The 18,091-nt window shown below is 37.6% G+C and overlaps 1 protein-coding gene across 1 annotated transcript in view; it reads right to left on the bottom strand.

Moving 5' to 3' along the window:
• The window catches only part of LIN7A (lin-7 homolog A, crumbs cell polarity complex component), a 159,995-nt gene that overhangs the window by 42,445 nt on the left and 99,459 nt on the right, over positions 1-18,091 (bottom strand). Inside the window, exons 3-4 of the mRNA XM_064283786.1 lie at positions 11,874-11,945; positions 9,201-9,410 (exon numbers count right to left, since the gene is read on the bottom strand). Of these exons, the coding sequence (XP_064139856.1) occupies positions 9,201-9,410; positions 11,874-11,945 (282 nt within the window). The remainder of the gene's footprint in view (positions 1-9,200; positions 9,411-11,873; positions 11,946-18,091) is intronic.

Genomic DNA, 18,091 nt, shown 5'->3' with positions numbered 1-18,091 from the left:
GCAGCTGGTAGAATTGAATTGCCAACCTTTCGGTAGTAGCCAAGTGCTTAACCACTGCCTTACCAGGGTTCCTTTAAAGGATCGTTATGGGGGAATTATTCATTCATTTATGACAGTGCTTATCATAGTGCCTGGCATGTGGTAAGCACTGCTCAACGAATATTCACGAGGCATCGACTATGTACCAGGGACTGTTCTAAGACTTGGGTAAGTCAGGGAACATAAATTAGTGCCACCAGGGGAGCACACATTGTAATGTAGAGCTTAAAGAATCATTAAAGTAGAATTTTTCCAGTGCATTTTATAGTAATTTAAAGGATTTTCATACAGATTCTTCCTCTGGGATGGAGTAGTTAAACGGAGCTCAAATGCAAACAGTTTTAATTTTTGTTTCTTCCTCATTCCACACCTGACAGCCATTCTGCATAAATAACTTGAGCTGTGTTTATTCACCCTTAACTTGGCATGTGTATTTCTTAAATGGGATAAAAGCCAGAATCCAGGAAAACAATTTATTCCATTCCATCCCTAAATTTGCACTTGTTCATTTGTTATGCTTAAAAATCAGTTAGCACTGGGCATATACTCTATCGACAGTTTTATTTAGGATTAATTGTAGACCTAGACGGAAGCCCTGGTGGTGTAGTGGTTAACAGCTAAGGCTGCTAACCAAAACGTCAGCAATTTGAATCTACCAGGCGCTCCTTGGAAACTGTACGGGGGCAGTTCTACTCTGTCCTATAGGATCATTATCAGTTGGAAGTGACTCAATGGCAACGGGTTTGGTTTTTTGGTTTATAGACCGAGTAAAATTTAACTGTAATTTCTCACCAATAGTTCTCTACAACAAGGCTTGGATTTCAGAGCTAATGAAGGCTTCTTTTTGATATGACATATTTTTAAAGTTCTCACGCTTTTCATTTTATCTTTGTCCTCTGTCTTCCTGTTCCTCATCTATTCTCTCTCCCTTCAGTACCAGAGGATATCGTATTTGGGAATACTGTAATTTTTTTTTTTTTACTTTCTCCGCTTTATAAAAAAAAAAGTTTATTTTGAAGTAATCATAGATTCACAGAAAGTTGAAAAGTAATGTACAGGGAGGTCCTGTGCACCATTGCCCAGCTTCCCCCAATGTTTATCTTGTGTAACGATAGTATAATATGACAACCAGGAAACTGGCATTGGTACAATTCACAGGCCTTTTTCCATTTTCACTGGGGTTGATTTTTAAAATAACCAGTTATTTCATTTGGTTAGTATCAGATATGATCACAATAAAGGTTGAAATTCATTCCATATATGTATTTGGGTGTGGGTCTCTGTGTGGTTTTTTGTGGATCAATTCTGTTTGTGTGTATATAATAGAGAGAAAGAGAGATGGGGGATCAGGAAGTCACGGGAAAGGAGAAGAAGAAAGTAAGAGAAGAGGAGAGGGGAGGGGAGGGGAGAAGAGGAGAAGACTAAAGATGGATGGTTTTATTTTTCTTTTTAACTCCTAATTCAATCTTTATACTTAAATAGTCCTTCATTACTATGAGCTGGTTGGTGTTATACAAGGAGAATTAGGCTTGAAGTCAGGAGGCCTTTAATGCATTCTAGCTAGATGATTTGAAACAATTCACTTAATCTCTACATGCTTCAACATCCTCAGCTGTGAAACTGTGGGCAAACCTTGGCACTATCCATCTCATGCCAGAAGAACAAACAAATCTTTCTTGGAAGAAGTGCAGCCAGAATGCTCCTTCGAAGCAAGGATGGCAAGACTTCATCTCACTTATGTTGGACATGTTATCAGGAGGGGATCAGTCCCCAGGGAAGGACATCATGCTTGGTAAAGTAGAAGGTCAGTGAAAAGGGGGAAGACCCTCAAGGAGATGGACTGACACGGTGGCTACAACAACGGGCTCACGCATAACAATGATTGTGAAGATTGTGCAGGACTAGGCAGTGTTTTGTGCTGTTGCACACAGGGTCACTATGAGTCTAAACCGACTCGAAGGTACCTGACAACGACAAAAAAAAATCCACCTTGCAAGACTGTTTTGAGGAAAAAATCATGTGAATGCTTTTCATAAACTGTGAAGTACTAAGTAAATTTTAAAAAGTATATTGTAGAAGATTTCTAAGTTCATTCTGTTATACATAAGGTCATCATGAGCCAAAGCTAACTCAACGGCAAATAACAAGAACAGATTTCTAATCATTCTTTTAAAGAAAATACCTCCTTAGTAGAGTACATACGGAGTCCCTGGGTGGTGCAAACTGAGCACTCGACTACTAACTGAAAGGTTGCCTTTCAGACCCACTCAGAGATGCCTTGGGAGACAGGCCTGTTGATTTGCTTCTGAATGGTCACAGCCTTGAAAGCCCTACGGAGCAGTTCTACTCTGCACACATGGGATCATCATGACTCATAACTGACTCGATGGCCACTAACAACAACAACAAGCATATACAGAGAGTAGCTGGAGCCTGCTTACCTGTGTTCAGAGTATAAAGATGTATGTGACTGTGGAGGGTTATGTAGTACTCACTTAGCAAAATCTTATTTAAAGACAAAGAATTACAGAGTCACAAAGTTGGAAGGGACCTTGGGGGCCAGTTGTTGCAACTCTCTACAGATTTTAAATGTCCTTGCCAGAAGGTTTTCTAATCTCTGATTAAAATTTCAAATGATGGGAACTCACTGCCTTTATGCTTCAGCCTTTCCCTATTTAGACAGCTCTAAGGGTCATCTTTTTAAGGGTCATAGGGAAACCCTGGTGGCATAATGTTTAAGTGCTATGGCTGCAAACCAAAGGGCTGGCAGTTCAAATCTGCCAGGCGCTCCTTGGAAACTCTATGGGGCAGTTCTACTCTGTCCTATAGGGTCGCTATGAGTCGGAATCGATTTGATGGCACTGGGTTTGGTTTTTGGTTAAGGGTCATAGGGTCACTATGTGCTGGAATTGACTCTACGGCAAGACGTTTGGTTTTGGTTAAGGGTTTAAAGGATTTAATGAGCTCTGGTGGCACAGTAGTTACGAGCTTGGCTGCCAACCAAAAGGTCAGCAGTTCGAATCCATCAGCCTCTCCTTGGAAACCCTGTGGGGCAGTTCTACTCTGTCCTATAGTGTTGCTATGAGTTAGAATCGACAAGTTTTTTTTTTTTTTTTCTAAAGGGTTTAAAAAGTTTTTATGTAACAAGCTGAAATCTGCCCGTCCTGTGACTTTTACCCATTGGTCTTGGTTCTGCCATCTGTCACCTTGCACAATGGATAACAACTGAATTCAGCCATTATTGCCCTAAATGTTCTCCTCTCTATTTTAAAGAGCTCAAGCCCTCCTTTAACATGATCCTCATATACAAGACCGCTCTTCTCTGGGTAAGCTTATTGTTTTTCTCACAGATGGAACCAAGAAAAAAGCACAATAGTGTATGAGCTGAACCCATTAAGCCACTGCAGTTGAGTCAATTCCAACTCATAGCAGCCCTATAGGATAGGGTAGAACTGCCCTATAGTTTCCAAGGAGTGCCTGGTGAATTCGAACTGCTGACCTTTTAGTTAGCAGCTGTAGCTCTTAACCACTATGCCACCAGGGTTTATATGAGCTGAACAGCACACTCAAAATCCAGACCAATATCCTTCCATGTCCTGTACAAGATATTTTCATTGATGTCCTTATAATTACATTTAAGGAGCCTGGGTGATGCAAGCAATTTGTGATAAGTTGCTAACCAAAAGATTGGTAGTTCAAACCCACCCAGTGCTCCACAGAAGAAAGGACTGGCTATCTGTTTCTGTAAAGATTACAGCCAAGAAAATCTCCATGGAGCAGTTCTACTCTGTCACATAGGTTTGCCATGAGTTGAGGGTGGACTTGGGGGCAGCTAACAATAACAACAACATGATAATCATAACATTTTTTTTTCCAACTTGCCTTATATTCCTCTTGAAATTAACTGAAACCCCCTAGGCTTTTTTTTTTTTCCTTCAGGTTTTGATGGTTAGCAATTCCTCTCTGATTCAGTACATATGTAGCTAATTTTACATAAATTCTTAATAAATTAGTCCTCTTGTACTATTCCATTGAGAATTTTATATTTTGACTCTATCACTATCACTAAGTATATTTACTATCCCTGCTGGTTCTACATTGGCTGTGACATTTATAAATAGTCCTTTAGTCCTTTCTCAAAATTGCTGATGAAAAACTTGAGTGGAAAAGGGTGAAAAGCAAATCTTTAGAAAGCTAAAATTCTGACTATAACATTTTGACCTTCTATTAATGTTAAATTTTAATTGGACATTAAGCTCTAAGTTTTCACTGAGGGTTGGCATAAGAAATAGCCACACACCAAAAGCCACTCTATTTTTTCTAAAATTGTATTAGATGATTCAATGTCTCATTTGCAAAAATCCCATGGGAATTTTCTCTGGAAGCCCGGGGATAGAAAAAATTTTCTCTCCCAGTGAGAGCTGAGCTGGTATGAGTTTCCTTCTGTTTTGACTTCTAAGAAGCCAAGAAAAAAATTACTTGCTCAATTGCTGTATTTTTTCTTTTTTTTTTCTATTTATTGACTTTCCCCCTTGCTATCTCATTTTATTATCTAATATCTCATATTAACAGTTCAGTATTAACATACTTAATTTTTATAAGACTTCATGACACATCCTTTCTAGAAATCAGTAGAGTTTATAAAAAGAACAACAGCAAACATAAAGAAAATTTCTTTTCAGATACTTGAAGATCCATGGAATAATTTCTTTATGTTTTAAGTATGACAGGTGGAAACTTTCCCTAGAGTACTTTCACTGATGTAGTTCAGGTTTGCCTCAGCCCTCCAAATCACTTCCTTCTGAAATTTGTTCTGTCTCTAATATCATGTTCTGCAAATCTTCCATATTAATTTCCCCGAATGGTACTTTATTTCAAAGTAGAAATAGACATCATTTGATCATATGCTGAGTTTTTTCTTTTTTTGTCCTTCCATTACTGAGTTATTATTTTTTGTCATTAAATACTGCTACCTGCCTGGAATTAGTTATACTGGAAAAACCTCTGGTCTCAGTGTTAGAAGTCCAGGGGTACTAGCCTTGGATTAGGTACTTTTTTTACTCTCATGAAGTACTCTCATTTACAGAAGGAAAACTACCTTTTGATAAGTACCTGATAAAGTTTAGAAACTGTTGCCATGTCTATAATTTATTTTTAAATACTTTAAAAATACATGCTTTATACTACATAGTTTGATTATGCGGATATGCCCGTATTTTAAGCTTCAACTTTAGGAGTTTATACCACTCCAGAGGTTTGGTTGGGAGCCAAACCCTTACAGATGGCATTATATCAGAAAGGCCACACTCTAGAGGGGGCTGCTATAAAAGCATTTGTTATACCTACTGAAATCAACAAATAATACTTTGTTAGCTAGCAAAGGTATCTCAGAAATAGATTTTCACTGGAAAAATTAATGGCCATTAAATAGTATAATAAACGCTATAATGGACCATAAATGGTAGATTTAAACATTTTAAATATTTGTGGAATATTAAAATCTTTTGGAGATATTCCCCACCATTGCATGAACAGGGTACCATAGAATTGGTGTCAAGGCTTGATCACTAAATGGTTCTGTTTCCACCTGTCAGCTTAAGACTATTTCTGGTTGTCTGATGCAACAAAATCCTGACTCTGGGATGTTGTCTCATCTGCCTCAAGTGAAGCCTTTTTCAAAGGAACATCTGAATTGACAGAGAACTGGGATTTCATCAAACTTACTGAAGAGCCTTTGTGAATTGATTAGTGTTTGCTTGCTATTAAATGTTTGCTAGTACATGCCTATATGTGTAGCAGAATTTGCTTTCAGCTTTTCCTTTAACCTAATTAGCAATAGCAATATCATAGGGGCTAGATAAAGGGCTTGAAAACCCTCACCCATCTCCAACTACTTCCATAGCCACACTTATTTACCAAAGAGCACCCAAGTGTGTGACCCAGTTATCACAGGACAGCTCTCAATAGATGTTTTGCCTCATTTTAATCACCACTAGAGTCCTTCAGATTAATTAGTTTTTCCTTTTTACAGATAAGAATATTGATGCTTAGAGGATATTAACCCATAATAATATGTATATTGAACGGTAGAGCCTGGGCTGCCTGACGCCATGGCTCCTGAACTCGTTGTTGTTTACTAGGTACCTCTCAAGGTAATTGCAAGGAATGGATGAGTGATTGTACAGTTACTACAGCTGTGTTCCCTGCACGTGCGTCACCTAGGTTAAACAACAGCTCTTTAGCTCCCATAGCTTCCTGAAATCAACCACCTATGAAATTAATTTCATATATATTTATTGTCATTTTATATAATTGCTGTATTTTAATCTTTTGGTTCTCTTCTGTTTTGTACATTTTATACTGATTTTAAATGCATACTTTCTTTTTATCTATCCATATATTCGAGAAAATATAAATTTATACACTGAGGCATAGATTACTGAGTGACATAACTACATGATCTAGCTCTAGAGCCCTCTACTACAAAATTCAACTCTGGAATGATCAGTCAAAACATGCTTTGAAAAAGTCATCGTTTACGTGTAAAGGTCAACAAAAAGCTCATCTTACAGCATTAGTAACATAAAAAAAGTAAGTGAAACAAGCAATTCTAAAATTGGAACGCTGAATAAAATGAAATATTAACAAATCGCTGATTTTGATATACATCAGAGAACTGGGCAGAGCTGAATGAATAGTTCAGTATTGTTGTTAGCCACTGTTGAATTGGGCCCTGACTCACTGCAATCCATGCGTGAATAAGCTAAAGTCTGCCCGGTGTTGTGCCACCCCCTTGATCCCTAGGGTTTTCATTAGCTGATTTTCAGAAGTAGGTTGCCAAGTCTTTCTTCCTAGCCAATCTGTCTTAGTCATCTAGTGCTGCTTTAACAGAAATGCCACAAGCGGATGGCTTTAACAAAGAGAAATTTATTCTCTCACAGTCTAGTAGGCTACAAGTCCCAATTTAGTTCAGATCCAGGGGAAGGCTTTCTCTCTCCATCGGCTCTGGAGAAAGGTCCTTGTTATCAATCTTTTCCGGGTCTAGGAGCTTCTCTGTGCAGGAACCCCGGGTCTGAAGGATGTGCTCTGCTCCTGGTGCTGCTTTCTTGGTGGTATGAAGTCCCCACGTCTCTCTGATCGCTTCTCTCTTTTATATCTCAAAAGAGATTGGCTTAAGACACTGATCTTGTAGATCTCATCAATATAACTGCTGATAATTCATCTCACTAACATCAGTGGTAGGATTTACAATGCATAGGGAAATCACATCAGATGACAAAATGGTAGACAATCATACAATACTGGGAATCATGACTTAGCCAAGTTGACAGACATTTTGGGGGGACACAATTCTATCCATGACACCATATTAGTCTGGATACTCCACCGAAACCTGTTCAGCATCATAACAATACATAAGCCAAATAGGTGGGAGCTGTGCGTGAGGTGCATTGCCTGGGAATCGAACCCAGGTCATCCTGCACAGAAACTGAGAATTCTACCACAGAACCACTGCTGCCTCCTCATTAACCCATAAAAAATAAAATGCAAGAACCAAACCAAAAAACCAAACCCAGTGCTGAAGAATCAATTCCAACTCACAGCGACCCTACAGGCCAGAGTAGAACTGCCCCATAGAGTTTCCAAGGAGCGCCTGGCAGATTTGAACTGCCAACCCTTTGGTTAGCAGCCGTAGCACTTAACCACTACGCCACCAGGGTTTCCCAAAAGAGACAAAGAAAAATTTTAATCCATTTTTACCAATGAAATACCATATTCTAAATGCATTTTCCTTTGGATATGGTGTTCTAAGCAGAGATCAATGTGGCCACAAATAATCCAAATATATTTTATTCATCAAAATCTTAAATTCTTAGAAAAAATGATCATAGATTATGTCATGGATTGAATCATGTCCCCCCAAAATACATGTAAACTTGGTTAGGCCATGATCCCCAGTATTGTGTGGCTGTTCTCCATTTTGTAATTTTCCTATGTGTTATAAATCATAATCTCTGCCTGTGGTTAAACAGCATTAGGGTGAGATGTAACACCCTTCCTCACGTCACATCCCTGATCCAATGTAAAGGGAGTTTCCCTGGGGTGTGGCCCACAAAACCTTTTATCTTACAAGAGATAAAAGGAAAGGGAAGCATGCAGAGAGTTGGAGGACCTCATACCACCAAGAAAGCATTGCCAGGAGCAGAGCACATCCTTCGGATCCAGGGTTCCTGCATGGAGAAGCTCCTGGTCCAGGGGAAGATTGATGAGAAGGACCTTCCTCCATAGCTGACAGAGAAAGCCTTCCCCTGAACCCTATGCCCTGAATTTGGACTTCTAGCCTACTAGACTGTGAGAAAATAAATTTCTCTTTGCAAAAGCCACCCACTTGTGGTATTTCTGTTATAGCAGCACCAGATGACTAAGACAGATTAATAGGCAGGTAAGTACTGATAAAAAAAAAATTATTTTTTATTTAAGTACTGATATGTTCCTATTTATTTTTCTAAAATTTGTGCTTTTCGGTTATTTATGTTTGGAGAGAAAATTACTCATCTTACATGAAGCTATTTCCTTAGTAATTCATTATTACATGTGGAGGGAATGGCATCCAAAGAATATGAGTTTATGAAAAACATACTATGCATTTTAGTTTACCTTAATTTCATTTGAAAACTGAAATAAATGTGATAAATGGTAATGCCATCAAATTTTTATGGGGGTGTGATATTATTATATACTTATTAAAGTTACTCTCCCTCTTTAATTAAAATAAAAAAAAAATTATAGGTTTTTTTTTGTTTGTTTTTAGTGTGTGCATTTGCTTATAATAACTTTAGATAAAAAGTGCCTTAAAAGCATTATGTTGTTATAAGCCTTAATTCAAATAGAGTCTTACATGGGAGAGATTCCACTAGTTGGGATAATTTCTCAGAATGATTTTCTAATTAGTCCATACTTATCATACCTGAACAAGATGAAATGAGACATACAAACTATAAAATTACTGCTTTTATAGGTTTAACGTCCATCCACAATTAGGAAACTGTTTGGACACAAATTATGATTTGTTCCAGGTTTTCAACATTGACAACAGTATATCAGGAAAAAAAAAAAAAAAAAAACCTTAGAGAAAAACTCCAGTTATTCTGTGAACATACCACTCCATTGACTGAGAGCAGCTGGTCTCCTCTTTTGAGGCCTCCGTGTCTTTCCGCCACTCCTCCGGGAATGATGCGAGAGATATAAATGGGGGAATTTTGCTCCTTTCCTCCCATCACATTAAAACCAAGGCCTTCATCAGTCTTTGGCAGTTCGACTACCCGAGGGTGGGAGTGGCCTTCGCTAGCTGCAAAAGCTGCAACTGTGGCCTGAAAGAAAAGATGGTCATTTGGTAACAACATGAGAGAAATAAGGCTAATCTTTTGCTTGTGGTAGTCGATCAGACAACTCCTCATATTATTATAGCTTTCTCCTGTGAAAGAAAGAACACAAGAGGGAGGGGCTTTTCTTCATTTACATGCCACCTATGATTCCTTCCTTTCGTAAGGCCCCGCCCAGCCATTTCAACTTTATAGAGCTTATCTATCATGATAACATTTTCTCTTCTTAGAAGTCTTTCCCAATGACCAAATAGCCTTTTGGTACATATACCACCTACCTAGTACTGTAATTATTTTGTACATGTCTTACCTATGAGCACCTTAAGGGCTGGGCCTGTTCTTATACTTTGTATGACACCCAGTATAATTTGGTGCTTGACCACAAATGTTCATAAATATGTATTGAATTAACAGAGGAGCATTTATAGGTATATATACTTGTGAATACATATCTTGCTATTGCCAGAACACCAGCTTAGCACATTTAGTTTTTTGTTTTTTTAATAATAAGGATGCCTAAAAGAAAGAAAAAAAAAAAAACTAGAATAATAGATTCAGACAGGTTACTATTAATTGAAATCAATATTCCATATAATTATGAGAGGTCCTCTTATCTGGCACAGATTTGTTTCTATATTTTAACGTCTCAACTTACTATAGTGATTTATGCAAAATGAACAATGTTTGCCACCAAAGAATTTAAAAGTTTAGACACTCTATTGTTTTATACCTTGGTATACAAAACATCATTTAACATGGACTTAAAGTTTTATTTTTAAATTAATATATTAATTTCTTCAAAAAACTTCAAGAAAATAACTTACCATGAGTTCCTGCTCTGCCCCCCACCCCCCTGTAAAAATAAAATAGCAGCATTTAAGTTGTTTCTATCAAGAAAAGATTCTCTGCCTGCTTCTTATTTTCCACTTCCATTAACCCGCCTCAACCATAGTTGATTGGATGCCTACTATAAAGTGATTTACTCAACCCTGTGAAAATATTGATTCTCAACTACTGTACATTCTTTTCCACACACAGCATTATCACATCAACTTAGCATTATGCTACTGTCTGCATTAAGTGAAAGACAGTGAATGACATGGAAATAATGGCTTGTTTTTAGCTACATGCATTTGCTCATGCAAACCTTGTCGTCATGCATAAATTTTAATGGCTGACATGGATGCAATGCAGACAGCCCAGAAACAACCAGAAAATATTGTGCTATTGCAACATTATGCTGCTATCCTGCTGTTCTACATGAATAAGAAATGAGAATGGTAAAATGCTACATAATTCACTTCCCCCTTAATTAAACCATGTAGGGATCATTTTTCTACGTGTGTTCCACTTCAGTACAAGCAAAGCATGATGTAATGATAATAATACACCCTTTTTTTGGTCTGCATTGAAAACAAACAAAAAAACCAACTTACAAATCTACAGTGTTCAGTTAGTTTGAATACAGAATAAAAATTAAAAATCAGGAGAGAAAACAAATAAGAGGTGATATAAGACACAAAAGAACTAAAAGGAAAGTTAATGATTATTTTCACCAACTTTTACTCCTATAGTTTGATATAAAGATATAAGCTTTCAAAAAGCAAGTTGTGTATCTATTACAGCATTTCTGAATTTGTAAAATGAGACCTGCATCAGTGATTTTAGTTTAAAATTATTGTTTTCTAGTGGTCTATTTTCCAGATAATTTCACGATCCTGTTGCTATAATATTTCAGTTAGTAGGGTTCCCACAATCTCTGGATTTGGGTTTTTAAAGAGAAAATGTGGTCACTACCACAAAAGGTAGGAGGCCTTCCTTTTAGATTAATGTCACATTGGTTCAGCAGTCTACCCACTGCTCAGTTGAATACACAGAAAAAACCTAGATGAGTGGGTTTAAGGTGAATTCCTTTCTTGTCTAAATCTTTGTTGTCATGTGCCATCAAGTCAATTCTGACTCATAGCAACCCTACAGGACAGAATAGAACTGCCCCATAGGATTTCCAAGGAGCAGCTGGTGGATTCGAACTGCCAACCTTTTGGTTAGCAGCCTGAGCTCTTAACCACTTCACCACCAGGGCTCATCTTTAGACCTGTGCAAAGAAATCTTCATGCATTGAATAGGGAACAGGTTCTTTTCTATCAGAACAATGTGTCAGAAAACCACATAGTATTTCACACAATGAACCAGTAGATTTGCTTGTGCCAAATGGACATTTAGTGAGCTTAATGAAATCATTCTCCTTTCTTAAGCTACAGAAGCAGCAGAAACGTTCAATTTTCCATTAGGATTTTTACCTGGGAAGTAGTACTGGTCTAGACTCTGGGCTGCCACTGATGTCTAAATTCTCTTACAGTGTACACACGAGAATACCTGAAACACACACGCGCACAGTCAATTACTAGATCACTGGGGTCAAGTATATTTTTAAAGTTATTCAAGCCTTACCTTTGCTGTGGCCCTGGCACGGAATTCAGGACAGCCATTAACAGTTATCGTTTCATGCATATATTGATATACCTAAAATGTTCACATAAAACAAAGAGAATGTGTAAGAACTTGAAGAATATGATTTTTCTTGTTGCAATAAATCTTCATTGTAAGATAGATATTCCCTATCAAAAAGTAAAATAGGTTCAAATCAATTATCCTGATAATTTGAACCTAAAACTCTCCTATTTGGGGAGAATGGGGCCAGGTGGACAATTTTACTCAGAAGTTTTTAATTTGCCTATCCATGTTCATCAAATATAAAAACGCTGCCCTTTACTCTGTCAGTAAAAATTTTTACCTTCATATATAGATTTATCTCTCAAGCATGTGATAAAAATTATGAAAATACTTAATTCCTAAATTTTGGCAACACTTAAAAACATTTTGTAATTTCCCTGGGTGGGAAAAATGGTTAATCACTAGACTGCTAACCGAAAGATCGGTGGTTCAAACCTACCCACAGGCACCTCGCAAGACAGCCCTAGTGATCTGCTTCCGAAAGGTCGCAGCCTTTAAAAACCTATGCTCTACTTTGCATACGTGGGATTGCTATGAATTGGAACCGAATTGATGGCAACTAACAATAAGAAGGCTGGGAAAACACTATCTGTTCCTTGGTGCAAACTTTATCATTTTGGAAGGTACATTACTGTTAATGATACACATTCGCAATTTTGAACATTTACGACATAATCTACTTTGTGAATCTATTTTACTTTGAGTGGGTAGAATTATTAATGAGAGCTTTAAGTATAGAGATGGAGTGGTATTCAAGAGCAAAGACATGTAAAGTAAGAGACTCTTAAATGAAATAGAAAGGATGGGGGTAAAACCTGGACTGAGAATGATGTAGAAAGCATACAGATTTTTCTAACTAAAAAATTTTTTTTTTTTTAATGAAATTAAGTTTGAACTTTAATATATAATTTGGAAGCTATGAACTCTTGGTTAAACCATTTCACTACTTTGACCCTCTTTTTGCCCATCTGAACAATAATTAAGGTTATACGGTTGTTGTCTTTATAGAAATGTTTTCAAAGCACCTGAAACCTACAGGCAGTCTTTAAACTACAAATATTATTACTAACGAATTTTACAGATACAACTACAGAAATTGCTGAAACATAGTAAGAAAAATATTTTGCATCTAAATTGCCAGGGGTGGGATTATGGATCATAAATCTTTATACCAGTGGTGAAATAAATTGCTTCATTTTTAAATTAACTGAAGTATGGTGAATGACTCTTAAAGGATAGTTCAAAGAAGACATTTGGAAAAAAATAACGAGATTAAATATGTTGAAGTACACACTCATTTTGGAGATTTAAATAATAAAACCATTAAAAAAAAAAAAAACCTACTGCATAATGGATGGAGGTAAAAGTCCATTTGATACTATGTTAGAGTATTGTTTGGGAACGGCCAAAGATAAACTAGGAAAACTGCAATTGAATATTTTTTTGCCCTTTCTATTTATCTTATTTTTTTTTTTAAGTCAAAGGTTATTAAAGTGAATTCAAAATTTGATTAATTCAGCTATTCAACAACTATTCATTGAATGTCCAGGACTAATCTTCTCTCAGCATTTTTTAGCTGGCTCATATTGTCTCAAATATATTTGGTTGAATCTTCATTAATGCTGACTCACCTTCCCTAGGAGGCATGGTTAGAAGGAAATAGACAATGTGGTCTGGACTGGGAAGGTTGGGACACTTTCACATCTACCTTTTAGTTTTGAACCTCCACTAAACAACTGGAGGGTTTGTGGACTCTGGGATCTGTTGCCGAAAATTCTCCAGGTTACCAGAATAGCTGCTAAACATGTTTCCACATCATTTCTTTGAAATTGCATCATTTTGTTTTGTAGAGATAGCCTTTCCACAGATACAGTCTTTTATCTGTCCTAACAGTCCATTTGAGAGAATTTTCCCTGTCTTGCTTCTCTTGTTAATAATCCCTCTCAAATCTGACCCCTTCTATTCATCCTAACTCATTATCTCTTGCTTAAGTACTGCATGAAAAAAGAAAACCAAACCTGGTGCTGTTGAGTCGGTTCTGACTCATAGTGACCCTATAGGATGGAGTAGAAGTGCCCCATTGGGTTGCCAAGGAGTGGCTGGTGGATTTGAACTGCCGACCTTTATGGTTAGTAACCGAGTTCTTAACTACTGTGGTGTGTGCCAGTTACCAAACACCACCCATGTCAGTTATCATCATCAAGTACCTACCTGGCTATGTCACTACCATGCTCTTGAGTATCTGCAGCCCCTACAGTAAGGGCAGAAAAGACAAATGCCTAAAGGAGCCAACTCAATGCCATTAATGTACCCTAGCCTCTTCTCTAGTCTTATTTTCCTACTGTCTTTTCTCCTTCCCCAATATTCCCAAATATGTCACACCCATCCAGTTACCCAGACCTTTGCACATGTTTCCTCTGCTTGGAATGTCCTTCCACTTGACAGACTCCTATTTATCCAAGTTTAACATTATAATTAAAGGCTCAATTCAGGTGCCATCTTCTCTGTAAAACATTACCTATCTCTTTCAAGCAGAGAAAGTGTCTCCCTTCTTAGTTCCCTAGCCATCTGATTTTGTCTGGGATTATTTTGTTTATCATTTGATTTCTTTCCATGCATCCAAGGATGTTTATGAGGACAATCACTTAACAAATAATTGAGAGGTAGTCATCAAGCAATAAAAACAAAAGATAATTTTGTATATGCTGGGGATAAAGTGAACACCTAAAAAACACCACAAATTAAGAATAAATATCACACATTAAGAGATTATTACAACCTAATTTGAACTGGGAATTAAAAAAGTGGGATATTCAAGAACTAGTAGTGGGCAGGGGATAATTGTACAGGCTCTGGAGGCAGCTTGGACAAAAAACCCTGGTTGTGGCACTTATTAATTGTGTGACCTTGGTTGGTTACTTGATTTCTCTGGGCTCCTCATTTAAAAAATGTATCTTAAAAGTATTAACTACCTTCTAGGTCTGTTATGAGTATTAAATGAGAAAAGAGAAGTTTGTGGCACATAGAAAGACTACCAAAAATTAGCTATTATTAGTAGTAGTATTTGTTGTTTGTTGTTAGGTGCCATCGAGTCGGTTCAGACTCATAGTGACCCTATAGGACAGAGGAAAACCACCCCATAGGGTTTCCAGGGAGCAGCTGGTGGATTCCAACTGCCAACCTTTTGGGTAGCAGCCAAGCTCTTAACCACTGCAGTTGCTTCCTAACTTATTTAACCCTAGAATCTTTTGGGGAGCATTCCCTAGGACTACCATGCACACTCTTTGCAAGAAATTGATCTAAGGCAGTGCTTCACAACTGGGACAAATTCGTAGGAGATACTGGTAATATCTGGAGACACCTTTCATTGTCACAACTGGGGAGGGGACGGTGCTACTGACATCTGGTGAGTAGAAGCCAGGGATGCTGCTAAACATCCTGTAGTGCACAGGGCAGCGCCCACAGCAAGGAATTATTTGCCAACATGTCAAATGCTGAGGTTGAGACACCTTGATCTAAGGAATCAAGCTATACTTTTCTCTTCTTATGCAATAATCATTAAGCCATAAAAACACACTTGCCCAGCACTGAGTAAAAGGTCTTGTAAATGTTCAATAAATAATTGTTGAAAAGTCACTTATTGTAATTCTGGTGTGCATTTAATGAGGGCTTATCCTGGGCCAAAAGTGATGCTAAGCACTTTACATCCATATGAGCTCATTTAATTCTCACAACTTATGGTCCAGGTGCTCTACACACAAGGGAACTGACCACAGAGATGGTAACATACCTGACCACATGGCTAGTCAGTCACCGGTTTGATACATAAAATTTTAATCTATCTGCCTAGCAAATATTTCCTCTTCAATGGTCATTTGGCTTTCTTATATAAAATACCATCAGACCACTGCAATTTTGGCAGCATGCATGGAAACAAAGACTTGCAGATATCACAAATATTTCTTTATATCTCCACAAAAGGCATCTAAGTTTTCTATGGTAAAAAAAAAAAAAAGAATTTTTTTTTTTATGGTAGCTACTATTAAATAAGTGGTGGCTGTAAAATATACAATGCAACAATTCTGCAACCAACACTGCATCACTTCAAATGAAAGGGAAATAGAATTTTAACCCTCCTCACCCCCCCGCCCTGGGTAGCACAAACAGTTTGCAACCAGCTGCTAACCTAAAGGTTTCTGGTTCAAACCCACGCAGCAGTTCCACAGAAAGAAAAGCTTGGCAAACTGCTTCTGTAAAGATTGCAGCCATGAAAACCTTATGGTGCCCTGTGAAGTAGTTCTACCCTGTAGCACATGGGGTCACCATGAGTTGGAATCGACTAAATGGCAACTTTTTTTTTTTTTATGATTACAATATAATAGGAGGAAGTGAAATTCATCTTATTACCAGTCTTTCCTTTCTATCAGACACAATAGATTTAGAATCAGCTGGTTTTCAAAGGTGAGCTGAAGAGGTCATAGTCTGGCTATAGAGTCAGGTACAGGCTTGGAGATATTAATTCTATTAGCTGTATCGCCTTGTGCAACTTCCTTAGAATCTCATTTTTTTAAGGGACAAAACATATCCCTTCTTAGCTTAGTTTTCAAGGGCTATTTTTTTTTTTTTTAATGCAAAAGTATTTGTAAAATTCTGAAGAAAGATGTTATGAAAAGCTAAAATATTTTACCAGATATCCTTAAAGGAAAAAGAAAAAAATGTTCCCCTAAGCTTCAGCAAGGGGCAGTAGAACTTAGAGTCTCCTGAATGCTTTGGGTACTGTCATGGATTGAATTATGTCCCCCCCAAAATGTGTGTATCAACTTGGTTAGGACATGATTCCCAGTATTCTGTGGTGGTCCTCCATTTTGCGATTGTAGTATTATGTTAAAGGATTAGAGTGGGATTATAACACCCGTACTAGTTCACATCCCTGATCCAATGTAAAGGGAGTTTCCCTGGGGTGTGGCCTGCACCACTTTTTATCTCTCAAGAGATAAAAGGAAAGGGAAGCAAGCAGAGAGTTGGGGACCTCATACCACCAAGAAAGCAGCACCAGGAGCAGATCATGTCCTTTGGACACAGGGCCCCTGTGCCTGAGAAGCTCCTCGACCAGGGGAAGTCTTCCTCCAGAGCCGAGAGAGAGAGAAAGCCTTCCCCTGGAGCTGACACCCTGAATTTGGACTTGTAACCTACTAGACTGTGAGAAAATAAATTTCTCTTTGTTAAAACCCTCCACTTGTGGTAATTCCGTTATGGCAGCACTAGATGACTAAGACCGGTACTAACATTTCTGAAAAACTTCAGCTATGAGCATTCTACACGCATTCCTTTGGGTAAGCCTGGTTTAACCCCTAGTATAAAAAGAACTGATAGAAACTACCATATAGAATCTCACCTTCCATTTCAGCATGAGTAACGGCAGGGTTTTTTAACTGCCTAACTTTGAATACAGTGCATAGATTCAATGGCATTTTGTATCTTTAGAACTTATTCTAAGCTGTAGAAAATTTACAAAGATAGATTAATTCATAAAGGAAATGGAATCATAGTGATTTGGATCAGAAAGTTCATTATTCATTTAATCAGCTAACATTCACTTAGGAGCCATTCGAGCCAGGGTACTAGGCCTCTGGGCTAAAATATGAAAGAAAAAAAAATAACTCTTTCTAAAACTTTGAAATAACATTAACTTTCACTATAGGAGGGATGTTTTAAAAATTTTTTTTTCCTAATTTGGGGCTGTTACAAATAAAGCTGCTATAAACATTTGTGTACAGGTTTCTTTATTCTGAGTGTGTCATTTCTTTTTTTTTTAATTGTATTGTAGATGAGGGTTTCCAGAGCAAATTAGCTTCTCATTAAACACTTAATACATATATTGTTTTGTGACATTGGTTGCTACCCCCACAATTTGTCACCACTCTCGCCTTCTCGACCTTGGGTTCCCTGTTACCAACTTGCCTGTCTCCTCCTGCCTTCTTGTCCTTGCCCCTGGGCTGGTGTGTCCATTTAGTCTTGTTTTGTTTTATGGGCCTGTCTAATCTTTGGCTGAAGGATGAACCTCAGGAACGACTTCAGTTTGTTTTAAATTTTTAAATGAATAATTTATATTTCTTTATATTAAAAGGCAAATAGATTACTTTTTCTCTGGATAG

This window comes from Loxodonta africana, chromosome 4, assembly GCF_030014295.1.
Source record: "Loxodonta africana isolate mLoxAfr1 chromosome 4, mLoxAfr1.hap2, whole genome shotgun sequence".
NCBI lineage: Eukaryota > Metazoa > Chordata > Mammalia > Proboscidea > Elephantidae > Loxodonta > Loxodonta africana.
The sequence above is the reverse complement of the archived record's forward strand: the minus strand, read 5'-3'. Positions and strand labels throughout refer to the sequence as shown.